The following is a 17,105-nucleotide window of genomic DNA, read 5'->3' as shown; positions in this document are numbered from 1 at the left end:
CAAAGAATATAGTTCTGATGTGCATCAAAATATTGTTGACCTTCACAAAATAGAAAGTGGCTGTAAGAAAATAGCTAAAGAATTGAAAATCTCCATTTTGACCATCAGGGCAATAATTAAAGTCCAATCAACTAAAGATGTTACGAATCTGCCAGGAAGAGGTTGTGTGTCTATATTGTCTTAATGCACGGTGAGGAGGAAAGTTTGAGTGGCCAAAGACTCTCCAAGGATCACAGATGGAGAATTGCAGAAATTACTTGAGTCTTGGGGGTCGGAAAGCCTAAAAAAATGTATCAAACAACCCCTACATCACCACATATTGTTTGGGTTTCAAGAAAAATCCTCCTCACTCCTCCAAAAATAAACTCCAGCATATTCAGTTGTCAGACATGACTGGAACTTCAAAAGGGACCGGATTCTATGGTCAGATGAAACAAAAAAAGGGCTTTTTGGCAGCAAACCCACCAGATGTGTTTGGTGCAAACAGGGATAAAAAGTACCCCATGCCTACGGTTAAATATACTGCTGGATCTTATATGTTGTGGGCCTATTTTTTTTGCTGGAGGTCCTGGATATCTTGTTCAGATACATGGTATTATGGACTCTAGCAAATACCAACAGATAAAAAATCAAAACCTGACTGCCTCTGCTAGAAATCTTATAATGGGCTGTGGTTGGATCTTCCATCAGCACAACGGTCCAAAACAAACATCAAAATCAACACAAAAATGGGTAACTGAGCACAAAATGAAGCTTCTGCCATGATCGTACCAGTCCCCTAAACTGAACACTATAGAAAATGAGTGGGCTGAACTGAAGAGAAGAAGCGCCAACATGAGCTTGTGAATCTGAACGATCTGGAGAGATTCTGTATGGAGGAATGGTCTCTGATCTCTTGTCAGTTATTCTCCAAACTCATCAGGCATTATAGAAGAAAACTCAGATCTGTTATCTTGGCAAAAGGAGGTTGCAAAAAGTATTTAATAACAGGGTGCCAATAATTGTGGCCAGCATGTTTTGGAGAAAAACATGTATTTTATAATGTGATTTACCCCCACTTTCAATTCTTTTACTTCACTGAAAGGTTCGATTTTTGCGAATTTTTTTAATGAAAGATCAAAAGGATAAACAATGCAGATTTATTTTTTACAGCCATTTTTTATCTTATTTACCAGGGGTGCCATTAATTCTGACCACCACTGTATATATATATATATATATATATATATATATATACATATATTCATTTCATGCATTTGATAAGACTGATTGGCTCTAATGTAATTAGGTTGAGCTGTGTCCTGTGTAGCAAAATAGCCCAAAAGGGAAATATATATACAGTATATACCTAATACCTAATTACATTGCATCAGTCTTATCAAATGCTTACATTCATGAAATTAATATTGGATTGATAGAATAGGAAATACTACGCAGCTGGTCCATAGGTGCTGGAAAAATTAAATGAAATTAAAGAATAATACGGATTATGATGGAGACTTAATTACAAAAATTATATTCAAGAAACTTTTTGAGAGTTTATTATCGACTTGCACCTTTGCATGTATAGAGTGTTTAACCCTCTGGGGTCTAAGGTGTTTTTGGGGCCCTTGGGATGTTTTGACATGCCCTGACATTTGTGCTTTTTTCAGTTATTTATAAACATGATAATGGCAAAGGTGTAAATTCACTCTATATAGCACAAACAGGGCTACCATAATATGTGAGCAACATGAATGTAGATGTTTGTATTTTTAAGAGAATAATGTTTATGCGTGGTTATTGGAAAAAATAAAAATGAAAGTTGCTGAAATAAGACCACAAAACTCATACTAAATATGTGTCAATAAGACTTTTGACTAATGGATGTTGTCGCGTCGAGTTCTGGCTTCAAAATTATGTGAAAATAGTCTTGCTTTATCGTTCACAAAAAACAATACATTGATTTAAATTGTGTAAAACAGGTTTTGCTTGGAAAGCCAATATGCGAGGGGGGCGTAAAGGGGGAGTAGTTTACACCTGAGAATACAATGTCCCACCCACTCTGCATAATGAGCCATTCATTCAGGTGTGACACTGACTGAGCCACAATGCAAGGACAAAAGATATATTTAGAAGAAGACTTATATTGACCATTTAAGATTTTGCTTACATCTATCTTGTAAATATGTTTTGCTATTTTATTAAAAAGGTTACAATTACAACAATAATTACAATTTCAACAATATTTCAAGTGTACTCTTTCTTTGTAAAAAAAATGATTATAGGCCTACATTTTATCATATGTATTCATTAGTTTGAATATAGCCAACATTGGAACAGCTAACATCTTAGATGATGACTTTATTTTTGACAAAAATAGTATTTTATATATAACATATGAGCAGGAATTGCTAAACAAAAGCTTATTTGATGTGGCAGTATATTCTACAGTAAAAACTGTACCCAAATCTAGTCAACAAAATGTTGTCTTTCATATTTCGCCTGACTGTAACGTTGTTTTTATGAAATATTAGGGCATATAAATGTTAATTTGCAGTTTAATACGTTGCTTATACAAATAGCCTACATTTTATTTCAACATTTCAGTCGATTTTTACTCATCTCAGTATAGCAATACAGTTTGCTAAAACATCATCATTCATTCACACACAAGAAAGCGATTTAAATTTAAACTGTCTTTTTGCGAGCTGTGGTAAACAGCGCGCATCTCTGCCGTTCATTCATTCACAAACAGAAACGCGATTCACTTGAGAAGGAAAAAAAACGTACTACAGTATTCCTCAGCTCAGTCGGATCCTTGCTCCTCGAAATACCCGCACTTCTGAGGTACATTTTCCATTATTATTATTCCTCACAGCGCTGCGAGACGGTGTAAACAAATAATGATCTGAATAAACTTGTGTTTTCTCGAGCTGATATGGGGGCGTTCACATGTTTGCGTGGATTGCCTCATTCATTTGCGTTTGAATAGCGTGCGCTCTCCGTGGGCGGGGTCACATTAAAAATAATTAGATGAGATGAGATAGACTGACATCTCGCTCTTTTCTTACAGATTACATGAACTGAGAATATTTGTTTTTTATATAAATTACTTCATTTAAAAGAAGAGAATTCAAGCTTCATGCCTGTGTGTCTGTATGTCTGTTTGACTGAGTATTCGCTGAGTTATTGTTCATTTTCGGACGCGTTTCAGAATGGACTTCACTGACAGAGAGAAGGCAGAACTCGCTTCGTGTTTATTTTTCTTTATTTGGCAAAAAGCACAACACTTTGTTTTTATTGTGAGTATACACAAAAATAATACACATTTAACAGAATCGATTGATGTATGAAACTTGTTAATATCAAAGTCAACAGAGCAAAATGAATCTCTTTTGAACTGATAAAAAAAAAAGCGAGCTGGTATCGCCGGCGATACCGCCGACCCCAGGGGGTTAAATTGATTAGAAGATTTGAGAGATGTTTCTTAAGATTTTTATTATTATTTAAGGCTTAATACAAGGACTGTATGTTTATTTGTCTAATGTCTGAATATGATGACTATTGTGAATATGATACTGTGGTGGATACATAAGTGTTTACAATAAAATCTGTACATTGGAAAGAATATGAAGGTTTAAAGGTCATACATTTTGCCCTAAACAAGTGATCTAACTTCTTTATGTGTCTCAGAAAGGTCTCTTCCTGTCTGGGTCTTGGGCAACATACAAAGCAACACAATCCTGTGACCGTTTCCACTGATACCTAAAGAAGCCCACACACAAACACAGTGGTGTTAACCAAACAGTTGCTATCATTCACACTGACATAAATACTTGTTGATTTGGTTTCTTTTCACTGAAATTTTCCATCCCTTGCAAACAATTCTTTCACTTAAAGGGGTCATGAAATGGAGAATCTTGATATTTACACATAAGAGGATACGCTAGAATAAAAATGTCTCAGGTTACGCCTGTGTAGTTCCCTGAGAAGGGAACGATACGCTGCGTCGATGACGCATTGGGCACGCCTCCGCGTGATTGCGTCTGAAGTATGAATGTCAACTAGTCCAGTGGCGTCACGGGTGGGTGATCTCACGACCAGAAAAGAATAAAAGCACATCCGGAATGACCGGCGTTAGCTTCCATTAGCCAAAGCAAGTCGATCACAGGGATGAATGAAGTATGGCAGGGCGATGTATCGTCTCGTTCTCTTCTCAGGGAACTAGGGTTACAGTCGTAACCTGAGACGTTCCCTTTCGAGGGAACTCACGCTGCGTCAATGACGCTTTGAGAACGATAATACCCAAACGCCATACTTACAAGTGCCTGTCTGTGTGAAACTGTGGCACAACTAAGACATAAGGACCTGAGTACCTCGGGCAGTGTCCAGGTCCAGGCTATAAAATCTCACAAATGTGATCGGAAAAGACCAACATGCCACATCACAAACCTCTTGAAGGGATACACCCGAAATTAAGGCCTTAGAGGCCGCCATACTCCTGGTTGAATGAGCTCTGACAGCCAAAGGTGAAGGCTGACCAGAGACCCCGTAAGTAAGAGAGATAGCCTCGACTATCCACTTGCTGACTGTCTGCTTAAAAGCAGGAATACTTTTCTTAGGGGATCCAAAACAGACAAACAGCTGATCCGATATCCTCCACAGGAAAGCTCTGTGGACATATGCATCCAGCGCTCTTCCTGGACAGAGGAGGTTCAGCTTTTCCTGGTCCTGATCTCTGAAAGGAGGAGGGCAGAAGGCTTGCAAAACGATAGGCCGCAATGCAAACTCAGGGCATGTGGCAGATACCGATAAGTCCTGAAGATCTCCTACTCATTTTAAGAGAAGAAATAACTAGAAGGAAGACTACTTTTTACGTCAGAAACTTTTCTGAAACAGTTTCAAGGGGCTCGAAGGTCAGCCAGGTCCCAAGCAGGAACCCTGGTTCGAATTGCAGGCCTCAGCCTCAAAGTACCACGAAGGAAACAAGTTATTAGAGGGTTCCTCCCCAAAGATGCCTTATCCACAGGGCCATGGTAAGCCGCTATGGCAGTCACATAAACCTTTATGGTAGAAGGGGATAGCCCTGCCGAAAAGTGATCTTGTAGAAACTCAAGCACTAAACCAACCTCAGCCCCCGTCTTGACAGGATGTCTAGTCCAATGTTTTGGTCCCCCGGGATGTATACTGCTCTCAGGGAGAGAATCTTCCCTAGGGACCACAGGAGGATCCGGTGGGCCAGTTTGCATAGTGGACGTGAACGCAGACCCTCTGGTGATTTATATAAGAGACCACCGACGTGTTGTCTGAACGGACCTCCACATAACGGTCTCTTAGGTTTGGGAGGAAGTGCCATAATGCCACGAAGACAGTCATCATCTCCAGGCAGTTTATGTGCCTCTAAAGATGATGACTCCTCCATAAACCCTGAGCTATGCAGCCTTCCATTACCGCTCCCAAGCCTGTGAGAGAGGCGTCTGTCGTGAGAGTGACTTGATAATGAACTCCTAACACAGGACCCTGGGACAGGAACCAAGGTTTCCTCCATATAACCAAGGCGTGGAGACACGCCGTGTGATCTTGATCATACGAAGTGGGTTCCCCCTCGGGGAAAACCCTTTGAGCCACTACTGTATGTGTCTTATGTAGAGCAGGCCAAAAGGAATCACGTTTGACGCAGCTGCTATCAGACCCAACAGTCTCTGAAACTGCGCGCCCACGACGTTTCCTCTCGCCATCGGACTAGTTGACATACGTGCTTCAGACGCAATCGCGCGTTGGTGTTCCCAAAACGTCATTGAAGCAATGTGAGTTCCCTTGAAAGGGAACTTACTGCAAGTTTCAGAACTCAAAACTGACTCTCCAGTTATGGAATCCATTTTCTACCCTTCTGAATACCAGGATTTGAAATCGGGAGAATCATGATGAGAATCACTATTTTACTCAACGCCCCTAAAAATGTGTCACTGTCGTATGTAACCAAGGAGGTATTCTGAGCAACTCATGTTAGTCCGATCACAAGAGTGATACTGCTGTTGGATAAAGATGTTGAGTAATATGGAATTCCAAAGTTGACATAATAATAAATAACTATAAATAAATAAATAAATAAATAAATGTACAATGAAATGTAAAAAAAAAAAAAAACAAAAAAAAAAACTAAATTAAAATAAATTAGTATTTATACTTTTATTTCCTTATTTATTTGTTTATTTTTTTCCACTTATAATTTTTTTTTCATTGATTTATTTCCACATTTATTTATGTATATTTGTATTTATGTCTACATTTATTTATTTCTACATGTCCTTATGGTAATGATGGGCCGTGTTTTACCTCAGACATAGCAATCGAGCTCAGAGTGGCAGTGCTGAAGCTTTGAGGCCACAGTGACACCTTGTGGTGTGACCAAACAAAACGCAAGCCTTTGCAAGTCACAATGTGAATGAAAGACTAATGGGCAATATGCCCAGGTTTAAGTCATTTAATATCACCCTAACTTGTATGTATATTGGGGGACCATACATACTCTTTATCCTGGACATGGCCTTAAAACATCGTCCGGTTGGGATTTCTAAAATGTTTTGGCACACATGAACAGAAACCACATCTTCAACAGATCTGATAACAGATACTTCGACATGGAAGCACATACACGTGAAATTATCCACTATTAATCGCATTTAATGTAAATGCGCTGGATAGGCTGGTAGGAGCTTGCGATTATTGTCAATGAGACTCCCACACCAGCTCAGAACGCAGAGAGAAACCAGCGTACATTTTACACAGCTGCCAACTCTCACGCATTCACCGTGAGACTCACGCGATTGACACTTTTCACACGCTCTCACGCCACACATCCATTTTTTCACGCACAGAAAGAGGAAAAGCAAAGAGGACACGGAGACCGACAGACTAGACAGAGCAGGTTACTTATGATATAAAAAAAAATCTCAGCTCTCAGATTCTGTCAATTTTATTAAGAAATTCAAAAAATAAATACCGTTTGGGCGCTTGTAAATGTGACGTGACAGATCCCTAGCGGCATGTGAACCGATCATCTCTACTAGCTAATAGTAAATAAACACTGTTGAAAGATACAGTACAACTTACCGAAATGTAGGCTTCCTCATACATAATATCGATCAATCAGTGTTTTTCATCCGCGGAAAGGGGTCAATAAAACAGCTGGAGAACAATTATGTCACATAACATTTACCTCAGGAAAGCCATTTAATTATGGAAGACCAAACCTGCAGAAATTAAAAATTAATAAATACATAAATAAATATGCAAAGAAATGTAAAAATAAAATAAATAAATGACTATTTATACTTTTATTTCCCTATTTATGTATAATTATATATTTTTCCACATTTATTTATTTATTTTCTCATTTATTTATTTATGCATTTATTTATTTCCACTTTCATTTTTCACATTTATTTATGTATATATGTATTTGTCTACATTTATTTATTTATTTATATATTTATTTATTTATACATTTATTTATTTATTGCTCTGTATGCTAATGAGGGGGGCGTGTTTTACCTCAGACATAGCAATCAAGCTCAGAGTGGCAGTGCTGAAGCTTTGAGGCCACAGTGACACCTTGTGGTGTGACCAAACAATACGCAAGAGGTTTGTGGTCTTGACTTTACAGATCACGCAGGAAATAAATGACTTAGAGATGGGCAATATGGCCAAAATCTTATATCACGGTTTATGTCCTTTTATATCACCCTAACTATAGGTTTACCATACATAGGCCTACTCTTTATTCCGGACATGGCTGTAAAACATCAGCTGGTTGGGATTTCTCAAATGTCTGGGCACACATGAACAGAATCCGCTGATAATAGACACTTTGACACGGAAGCGCGTCAATTATCCATTTTATGCCATGCATTGTAGATCCGTACACAGAAGCAAACTGCATTTTTAATGTATCTTCCAAAGCCAATGTTGACAACAACAGAAACAAACTTTTTCATAAAGAGGTGATATTTCCACTATAAACTGATTTCCTGGGGCATTTTTGAAAACCTTATCAAATAGTAAGCTATATGCATTTTCATGTAAGTTCTTAATTTTAACTGATCAATTCAGTTAATAAGGCACTGTAAAATTTGGAGAAAAGCATTTATTTTATAATGTGATTTACCCCCCACTTTCAATTCTTTTACTTCAATGAAAGGTTCGATTTTTGCGAATTTTTTGAAGGAAAGATCAAAAGGACAAACAATGCAGATTTATTTTTTACAGCAATTTTTTATCATATTTACCAGGGGTGCCATTAATTCTGACCACAACTGTACATACAGTTAGGGTGATATTAAATGACTTAAACCGTGATATAAGATTTTGGCCATAATGGCCATCTCGAAGTCATTCACTCCCTATGTGACTTGCAAAGGCTTACGTTTAGTTTGGTCACACCACAAGGTGTCACTGTGGCCTCAAAGCTTCAGCACTGCCACACTGAGCTCAATTGCTATGTCTGAGGTAAAACACGCCCCACTCATTACCATACGGACAAAGAAATGTATAAATAAATAAATGTAGACAAATGCAAAGACACATAAATAAATGTGGAAATAAATAAAAGTGGAAATAAATAAATGAAAAAAATAAATAAATACAATTATACATAAATAAGGACATTTTAATTTAATTTTTTTAAATAAGGAGTATTTTTAAAAAGTTGAAATACTCATTTATACATTTCTTTAAATATTTATTTATGTATATATTTATGTTTTTTTTTTTTTTTTTTTTTTTTTTTTTTTTTTTTTTTTACATTTCTTCATATATTTATTTATTATTAGGTCAGCTTTGGAGTAAGACCATCAAACTCAGTCATTGTTCAGTCAGCTTGGAGTACATCAGAAATAGAATGAGGCATCAGTTTACTGTCGAGTGCATCCAGTGTTGACAGCATCACAGATTATAATGGGTTCTATTGTCTTTTGGCATGGATACGATGCAATCACAGCAGTGGGCATTTACTTCCGTTTCTGCTGAGGTAACGCCCCTTTCCCAGAGAGTGTAAATAAGGATGGAAAATTATATATATTTTTTACAAATAATGGACCGCTTTTGGTGCAAAATCTGGAACTGCATTTCATGACCTCTTTAACACACACCAGTAACACAAATGCTCATCACACTTACTCTGTCTCTCCAAAAATAAGAAGACAATCTCCTGCAGACAGGATGTACTCCTTGCCATTCATGAAGACATTGGAGGACCCCTCCTAAATAAAACACAATCCAAAGTAGGAAAAGAGAAGGAAAGTATAAAGCTAAAATAAATATAAAACAGAGGGAACATAAAGATTAAACAAAAAACGCAATGAAATTCTGTAACAATATAAAGAATAGATGTTACCAGCTGCCAAATCCAGCCATCAGTTCGTCTTCTAGAGGATTCAGACATCCCAGGACCAAAGAGTAGCGTCTAACAGAGAGAAAATCTAAGTCAGCATATGCATCACTGCCATAGCTTGATTCTTGACCAAACCTTTATATTGTTATTTTCATGTTGCATCTTAAAGACTCTCTCGATGAAGGTGTGCAGAACCGAGGAAAAACTTTTATTTTAAATTCAAAACCAAGAAACTCAGGAAAACCCAGGCAGACCAGGATCAAACAGACTATACAGCATTTAACCTAGACTAATAAGTGAACCAATAACTAACTTAGGGGCTGTTTATACGACACCGTTTTCAACTAAAAACATAAGAAATGTTATGCGTTTTGGCCGTTCATTTACACGACAATGGTGTTTTGGGTGCCTGAAAAGTACAAGTACACTTTCAAAGTGCAAGTTTTTGAAAACGGTCTCCGTGTAAACAGCAAAAACGTGAAACTCTGAAGACGAACACGTCAAGTCTAGTGTTTAATCGCCATCTAATGGCCTGGCAGCAGAATACAGCGTTTTTAGTCGTTTTCGTGGATCCGTGTGAATTGGGATTGTTTTGACAATGGTGTCATCTGTACACTGACAACTCAAAGGAAATACTTCTCCATTTTAAGCATATCATTGTAAACGTACCCTAAAACTGAGGGCTTATATACACAGCAAACAAAGGAAAACGAGGAACACCTGAACTGAATACTCAAATCAATCCATAACTATGGTGACAAACAGACAGGGAACAGAGGATGACTGAAACAAACTAGAAAACTAATTTAGGGGCTGTTTACACGACACTGTTTTCAACTAAAAACATAAAACTTTTTTCCATTTTAAGCATATCGTTGTCGTGTAAACGTACCCTAAGAAACACAGACATGAACAGAACAGAAAAACAGATCAAAAACAAACTCAAAACGTGACAGCTATACGTTACTATAATAGAGGTAGTAAACGGTAGAGTCATCCTGTAACGAACGAAACTCTGTATTTACATGCATCACATTATTGTGCGGTCTGCCCTTTAGGAGACTGATCACGTCATTCATGACGTGCGCTGTGCGTGATGACGTTATTGAGTTCTGAGTGTGAGATGAGAACCACAGTAGATGATAAGCGTGCTCTACCTTCTTGTTGTACTTTTGTTTATTAGGGATTAGATTATTAGATTATTATTAATCTGTCATCGCTAGCTTTTATCTAAATCGTTATCGCTAGCACAACACGCTAGTATATCACTAGCCTGTTAACCTGCCATCCGTGCTTGCCGTCTCGTGTGCGCTCGCGCCTTTTACAAGTCCATCAAACAATTGTGGTGAGTAGGATCAGTCAACAAACACACTGAATAATGTCTTCTCCTGTTTTTGTCACTTGCACTTCATGTCACATGTATAGCATAGCCTTCTCTGTCAGCACAGAGGGCTTTTCATGTGATACATGCAGGGAGATAGTCAGGCTGATGGAGAAGATTTCAGAACTAGAGACACACATCCAAACTTTAATCAAGGATAGTAAGAATGCAAGGGCATTGGATACTGCTTTGGATACGACTAGCTTAGTGAACTCTGTACATTGTTCGGTTACGGCTGTAGAGCTCGTGCAGCAAGGCAACTGGGTGACCGTGAGACACTGTAGTCGCGGGACAAAACACTGCTCTTCCATTCCGATTACAATAACAAATAGATTCTCCCCACTCAGTGAAACACCCACTGAGAATCCTAGTTATTGGTGATTCTATTACATGGAACGTGAAAATAGAGACACCAGCCACCATAGTCACGTTTGCCGGGAGCCAGAGCGCCTGACATCAAAGCAAATTTAAAAGTACTGGCTAATGCTAATCGTAAATTCTCTAAGATTATTATTCACGTCGGCAATAATGACGTTTGACTTCGCCAGTCAGAGATCACTGAAATTAACATTAAAGAGGTGTGTGAACTCGCAAGTACGATGTCAGGCACTGTAATTTGCTCTGGCCCCCTTCCTGTTCGCCAGAGTGATGAGATACTTAGTAGACTGTCCTCACTCTGGCTGGCTGGCTGTCCTGGCTGGCTGTCTAAGTGGTGTCCGCAAAATAATATAGGGTTCATAGACTATTGGAAAAGTTTTTGGGGCAGACCTGACCTGTTGAAAAGAGATGGTATTCATCCCTCCTGGGATGGTGCTGCTCTTCTCTCTAGTAATATGGCACATAGTCTTAGAGCTCAAACATGAATTGGGGCTCAGGTCAGGAAGCAGACAGACTGGCTAAACCGACCGTCTGCTACCTGTCTCACGTCACTGAGGTCAGATAAATCCCATCACATAGAGACTATTTCACCTAGATATCATCATATAGAGACATCATAATCTACCATTTAAGGGTAAAAATGTTATCAATGTTCAACAAATAAAAAATAGATATAATACAGATGAACAAATGATAAAGCTTGGGTTGCTGAATATTCAATCCCTTACTTCAAAAGCACTAAAATCACTAATTGTTGGTGATTTTAATATACATATAGATAACGTAAAAGATGCATTGGGATTGGCATTTAGAGACATTCTGAACTCTATTGGAGTTAGACAAAACGTGTCAGGACCCACTCATTGTCAAAATCATACTTTAGATCTAATATTGGCACATGGAATCAATGTTAATGCCATTGAAATTATGCAGCAGAGCGATGACATCTCAGATCATTATCTAGTCTCGTGTATACTCCATTTAGCCAAGGTTAAAAAGCCGACTCGGCTATAATATTCCTGATCAGTTTCATCTCCTCAGCATCCCAGATAGCTAAGAAGAACTCAATATTGCGACATTTGACTCTCTCTTTTCCAGCACTTTAGACACAGTTGTTCCTTTGCGCTTAAAGAATATTAAAGAAAATAGTCCAATGCCGTGGTACAATGAGCACACTCGGGCCCTTAAGAGAGCAGCCAGAAAAATGGAGCACAACTGGAAGAAAACAAAACTGGATTCAAATTTTTTTTTTCGATTGCAGAGCACGATTGCGTACAGAAAAGCCTTAAAAACGGCTAGATCTGCTTATTTTTCGACTCTCTTAGAAGAATACAAACACAACCCTAGGTATTTATTGACACAGTGGCTAAATTAACAAGAAATAAAACTCCTACTTCTGAAGTTTCCAAAGATCATAGCAGAAATTACTTTATGAACTTATTTACTTACAAGATTGATAATATTAGAGAGAAAATTATAACTATGCAACCATCTACTACATTATCACATCAGGCAGTGCATTGTAGTGTCCCTGAGGAAAAAATCCATTCATTCGTTGCAATAGGAGAGGAAGAATTGTCTAAACTCGTTAAATCATCTAAATCATCAACATGTATGTTAGACCATATACTGACTAAGCTACTGAAAGAAATGCTTCCAGAGGTCATAGATCATATTCTTAACATTAATTCTTTTTTGTCACTAGGATATGTACCGAAAACTTTTAAGCAGGCTATTATTAAACCTTTTATTAAAAAAACCTAACTTGATCGTACAGAATTAGTTAATTACAGGCCGATCTCAAATCTACCCTTTTTGTCAAAGATACTAGAAAAAGCAGTATCCTCACAACAATGTTCCTTTTTAGAAAGAAATGGTATCTGCGAGGATTTCCAGTCAGGATTTAGACCGTACCATAGTACTGAGATTGCTCTCATTAGAGTTACAAATAATTTGCTCTTATCATCCGATCGTGGTTGTATCTCTCTATTAGTGTTACTTGCTCTTAGTGCTGCATTTTATACCATTGACCACAACATTCTTTTAAATAGACTCGAAAATGATGTTGGTATTAGTGGAATTGCATTAGCATAGTTTGAATCATACTTATGTGACCGTTATCAGTTTGTAGCAGTAAATGAAGAAATGTCTTATCGATCACAAGTTCAGTATGGAGTACCACAAGTCTCAGTACTAGGACCGTTGCTGTTCACTATGTACATGCAACCCTTGGGAGATATCATTGGGAAGCATGGGATTAGTTTTCACTGGTATGCCGATGATACTCAGCTCTATATCTCTTCCCGCCCCGACAAAACTTGACAATTCAAGAAATTAAAAGGAATGCATAGCTGATATAAAAATTTGGATGACTAGGGATGACAAAGGGTAGATTTGAGATCGGCCTGTAATTAATTAATTCTGTACGATCAAGTTAGGTTTTTTTAATAAAAGGTTTAATAATAGCCAGCTTAAAAGTTTTCATTTTAAAATCATTGATCTGCCTGCATTGATACTATTATACAAGAACTGAACTGAGCTGGACGATGATATCACGGTTTACTTCAAAGTGGCTATATATATATATATATATATATATATATATATATATATATAAATGAGCTCAATTAATAACTTTTTAAAACAAAAATGAAACATCACTGAACTTACTTAAGCTGGACTGTGACGCTATTTTCTTCTGGAAACAAACTTTTTTGCATTATTTTCCTGTTATCTCTGTAAAGCTGCTTTGAAACAATCTGTATTGTATAAAGCGCTATATAAATAAATGTGAATTGACTTGACTTGACTCTACCTTATGTTTATGTCGATACCTTTCTGATGAGAAATTGCTCATAGTCAGACCTCTGATTAATGATTAGGATCTCATCTGACTGACGCCTTCTCCTCACCTCAGTCTCAAACTTTGCTCCAAACATATCAACCGGCTGACCATAGGCCAAGGCAGGCTTCTGCTTTTCCACCCACTCACTGAAGCAGAACGGTGTCATCACATCCATAGTGTTAAGTGGGTATGGGGCTGGCTTGATGGGTTCAGCTGCAAAAATGAAACAGTTACTGGATAAACCAAATTATTAAGTACAATAAATAAGTTACCACAGTGTATAACGGCCACTTGATATTAACAACATCAGTTTTTTTTTTTTTTTTGTCTGTCTGATCTGGTTTGAGGTACCTAGCACCGACATCACTTAAAGTGTTAGATCACCCCCAAAAATCAAATTGTGTCATTAATACACTGAATAGTTCACCCACATGTCGTTCCAAACCCGTGAGACCTTCGTTCATCTTTGGAACACAAATTAAGATATTTTGATTAAATCCGAGAGCTTTCTGACCCCCAACCCATAGACTGCACCACTTTCAAGGACCAGAAAGGTAAAGACATTGTTAAAATAGTCCATGTGACTACAGTGGTTCAACCTTAATTTTATGAAGGGACAAGAATACTTTCTGTGTGCAAAAACAAACAAAAATAACAACTTTATTCAACAATTTCTTCTCTTCCAAGTGAGTCTCTGACACTGTTCACGTGAGCACCACAACGAATGTCAATACTGAGCCGGTGTTCTGACGTAGAATCCGGAAGTGCTGCACTGTGTTTGCAATGAGAACAGCGTCAGAGACTGACACGGAAGAGAAGAAAGATGAATGAAGGTCTTACAGGTTTGGAATGACATAAGGCTGAGTAATTGACAGAACTTTCATTTTTGGATGAACTAACCCTTTAATATTACACAAAACCTTCAGAAATAGAGAAGAACAAGTCATCAGGAGACCCCTGAACAATAGCACTATACAATAATGGCATGTTAAATGTAAAGGTATTTCACATGGTTTCATCATGCATGACACACAACAAACAGTAAAGGGAACTACTCTATTTACCTGGATCAGGTTTTCCTGTTTTATGCTGTTTGGAATCCATAAACCTGATATATACAAAAGCAAGTCATTATTTGTGCTTACATGCATATGCACATGAAAAAACTGAGAGGACTACTGAGAGACCCCATTGACTTTATTTTTTATTTACAGTATTCTTTATATTATTCGTTAGAATTTATTTTGTTTTTAAGTAATTATAAGGTATTTGGCACATCCCTATATGCAAGGTATATTTGCAATATGTGTGTATATTTGCTGTAACTAAGGAACAGAATATTGAAGTTTCACATGCTTTTATTACATACTACTACGAAGAATGAAAACAGAACTTCTGGTCCAGCAACCAGTGCTCTTCTGGCTTCAAGCCCCCCTGCCCCATGTATGCTGAGCTGTTGGAGGTAACGGAGCATGCTACTGCCAGGCTCGAGTTGCCATGGCAGCACATCCCGCTGGAAGAGACCGCTCGGGGAAGGCTGGACGAGCCGTTTCTTTCTGGCCACAATCCACCAGCTCCTGTGAGCCTTCCATTTCTTCCCGATCTGCATTCCGAGATTGAGAAAGTATGGAAGAACCCATACTCAGCATGCATCCATCGATATCAGCATGCCAACTATGCAAATATCGAGGGAATGTGCGAGCATGGGTGTGAGTCAATGCCTCCCATTGAAGAGATGTTTGCAAGCTATCTCCCGCTGGGTGAGACATCAATGCAGAAAGCTCCGGCCTTTCCATCTAAGCCACTTAAGACTACATCACGCATAAATGGCAGGGCATGTGTGGCAGCGGGTCAGGCTGGTGCTGCACTGCACACAATAGCAATGTATATCAAGCCGACCTGCTGAGAGACTTGGACCAGGGTCCGGGTCTTTCCCCTGACACGGTCGCTGAGTTGCGCCGCACCACAGACCTGGCTCTCCAGGGCACCAAGCAGACTACCGGCATGGTAGATCGATGGTGGCTATGGTGGCCACGGAGAGACACCTGTGGCTGAACTTGGCGAGCATCAGGGAAAAAGAGAAGGCCTTTCTTCTCGATGCCCCAGTTTGACCCTTAGAATTGTTTGGCATATTCGTCGAGGCAGTGGTCGGGAAATTCAGAGAGGCGAAAGCGTGTTCAGTTACCTTTAGATCTTGTATACCACGCCGGTCCCAGTCAGGGGGCCCTGGCCCGTCTCGGTCTGAGGACCGAAGGTGGGGCCAGAGAGACAGTGCTGCTGCTTGTGCGCCTCCTCACGCAATGAGAAGCAGGACCTCAGGGAAGTGATCCAGTTCAGATGCGACTAGCGTCCTGGAACCAGCAGAGGCAAATAACATTGCCTCCTTCCCCTTTTGAGGGTTATTACAGCTAGCCTCTTCGTCTTCCTTCCCCCTCCAGGCCCTAGAAAGGGCTGGAATGATGTCTGACGGTCCAGCTTGGGCTTTTTGTTAGCAAGCACGCCTTTCAACATAATAACAGAAGGCAGGTAGGCCTCTTCTTCTTCCTAATGTGAAAGTTCACATGTCTGCGGCTTCCGCTCTCCACAGTAGTGAGAATCGTTTTACAGAGATCTCAGTTCCCTGTAGCTCCATAGTTTTATTGTGGAAGAGTTGTTGACAATCTTTAGCCTCCTCCAGCTAGCCTTTAGGAGGTAGAACATAGTTAGGCCAATTCCTTCACACTAAAAACTCCTGGGTTATTTCTTCAACCCATTTTCTGGGTTATTTGTGTTGGGTTAAAATTATGGGTTATTTTTTCAGAGAGTAACCATTTTCTGGGTTATAGGGCTAATATGTTGACCCAACTCCTGGGTTGTTTGGTTTTCTGGGTTATTTTTCAAAGAGTAACCCATGTTCTGGGTTATAGGGTTGGCTTTCTTTCTCTCTCTCTCTCTCACCCGCCCGCAGTTGTTCTGGAATTTTCTCACAACAGTCGTTTGAAATAAAAGTCTCTTCGCTCTCGATCCGTTTTTGGCTGTGCTTCTTCGGTGCAACTTCATCTATATTCAAGGTAAGAGAGTATTTTCAGTGTTGTTGTAACGTAAACTTTTCTGTGTCCATGTCCCCGTTGCTAGTTTAGCACCATTTG

The 17,105-nt window shown here is 38.9% G+C and overlaps 1 protein-coding gene across 2 annotated transcripts in view; it reads right to left on the bottom strand.

Annotated features, from left to right (window-relative positions):
* Window positions 1–3,232: 3,232 nt before the first annotated feature.
* Window positions 3,233–17,105, bottom strand: part of haao (3-hydroxyanthranilate 3,4-dioxygenase) — a 28,035-nt gene continuing 14,162 nt past the window's right edge. For both annotated transcript variants that reach the window (XM_084391403.1, XM_084391402.1), the window contains 5 exons: window positions 15,042–15,085; window positions 14,045–14,190; window positions 9,377–9,445; window positions 9,160–9,242; window positions 3,233–3,747 (listed from right to left, as the gene is read on the bottom strand). In XM_084391403.1, the coding sequence (XP_084247529.1) occupies window positions 3,672–3,747; window positions 9,160–9,242; window positions 9,377–9,445; window positions 14,045–14,190; window positions 15,042–15,085 (418 nt within the window). In that variant the 3' untranslated portion in view covers window positions 3,233–3,671. The remainder of the gene's footprint in view (window positions 3,748–9,159; window positions 9,243–9,376; window positions 9,446–14,044; window positions 14,191–15,041; window positions 15,086–17,105) is intronic.

Source organism: Rutilus rutilus (assembly GCF_951802725.1).
Source record: "Rutilus rutilus genome assembly, chromosome: 20".
NCBI lineage: Eukaryota > Metazoa > Chordata > Actinopteri > Cypriniformes > Leuciscidae > Rutilus > Rutilus rutilus.
Note: the sequence above shows the minus strand (reverse complement) of the source record. Positions and strands in the feature narration are given on the sequence as shown.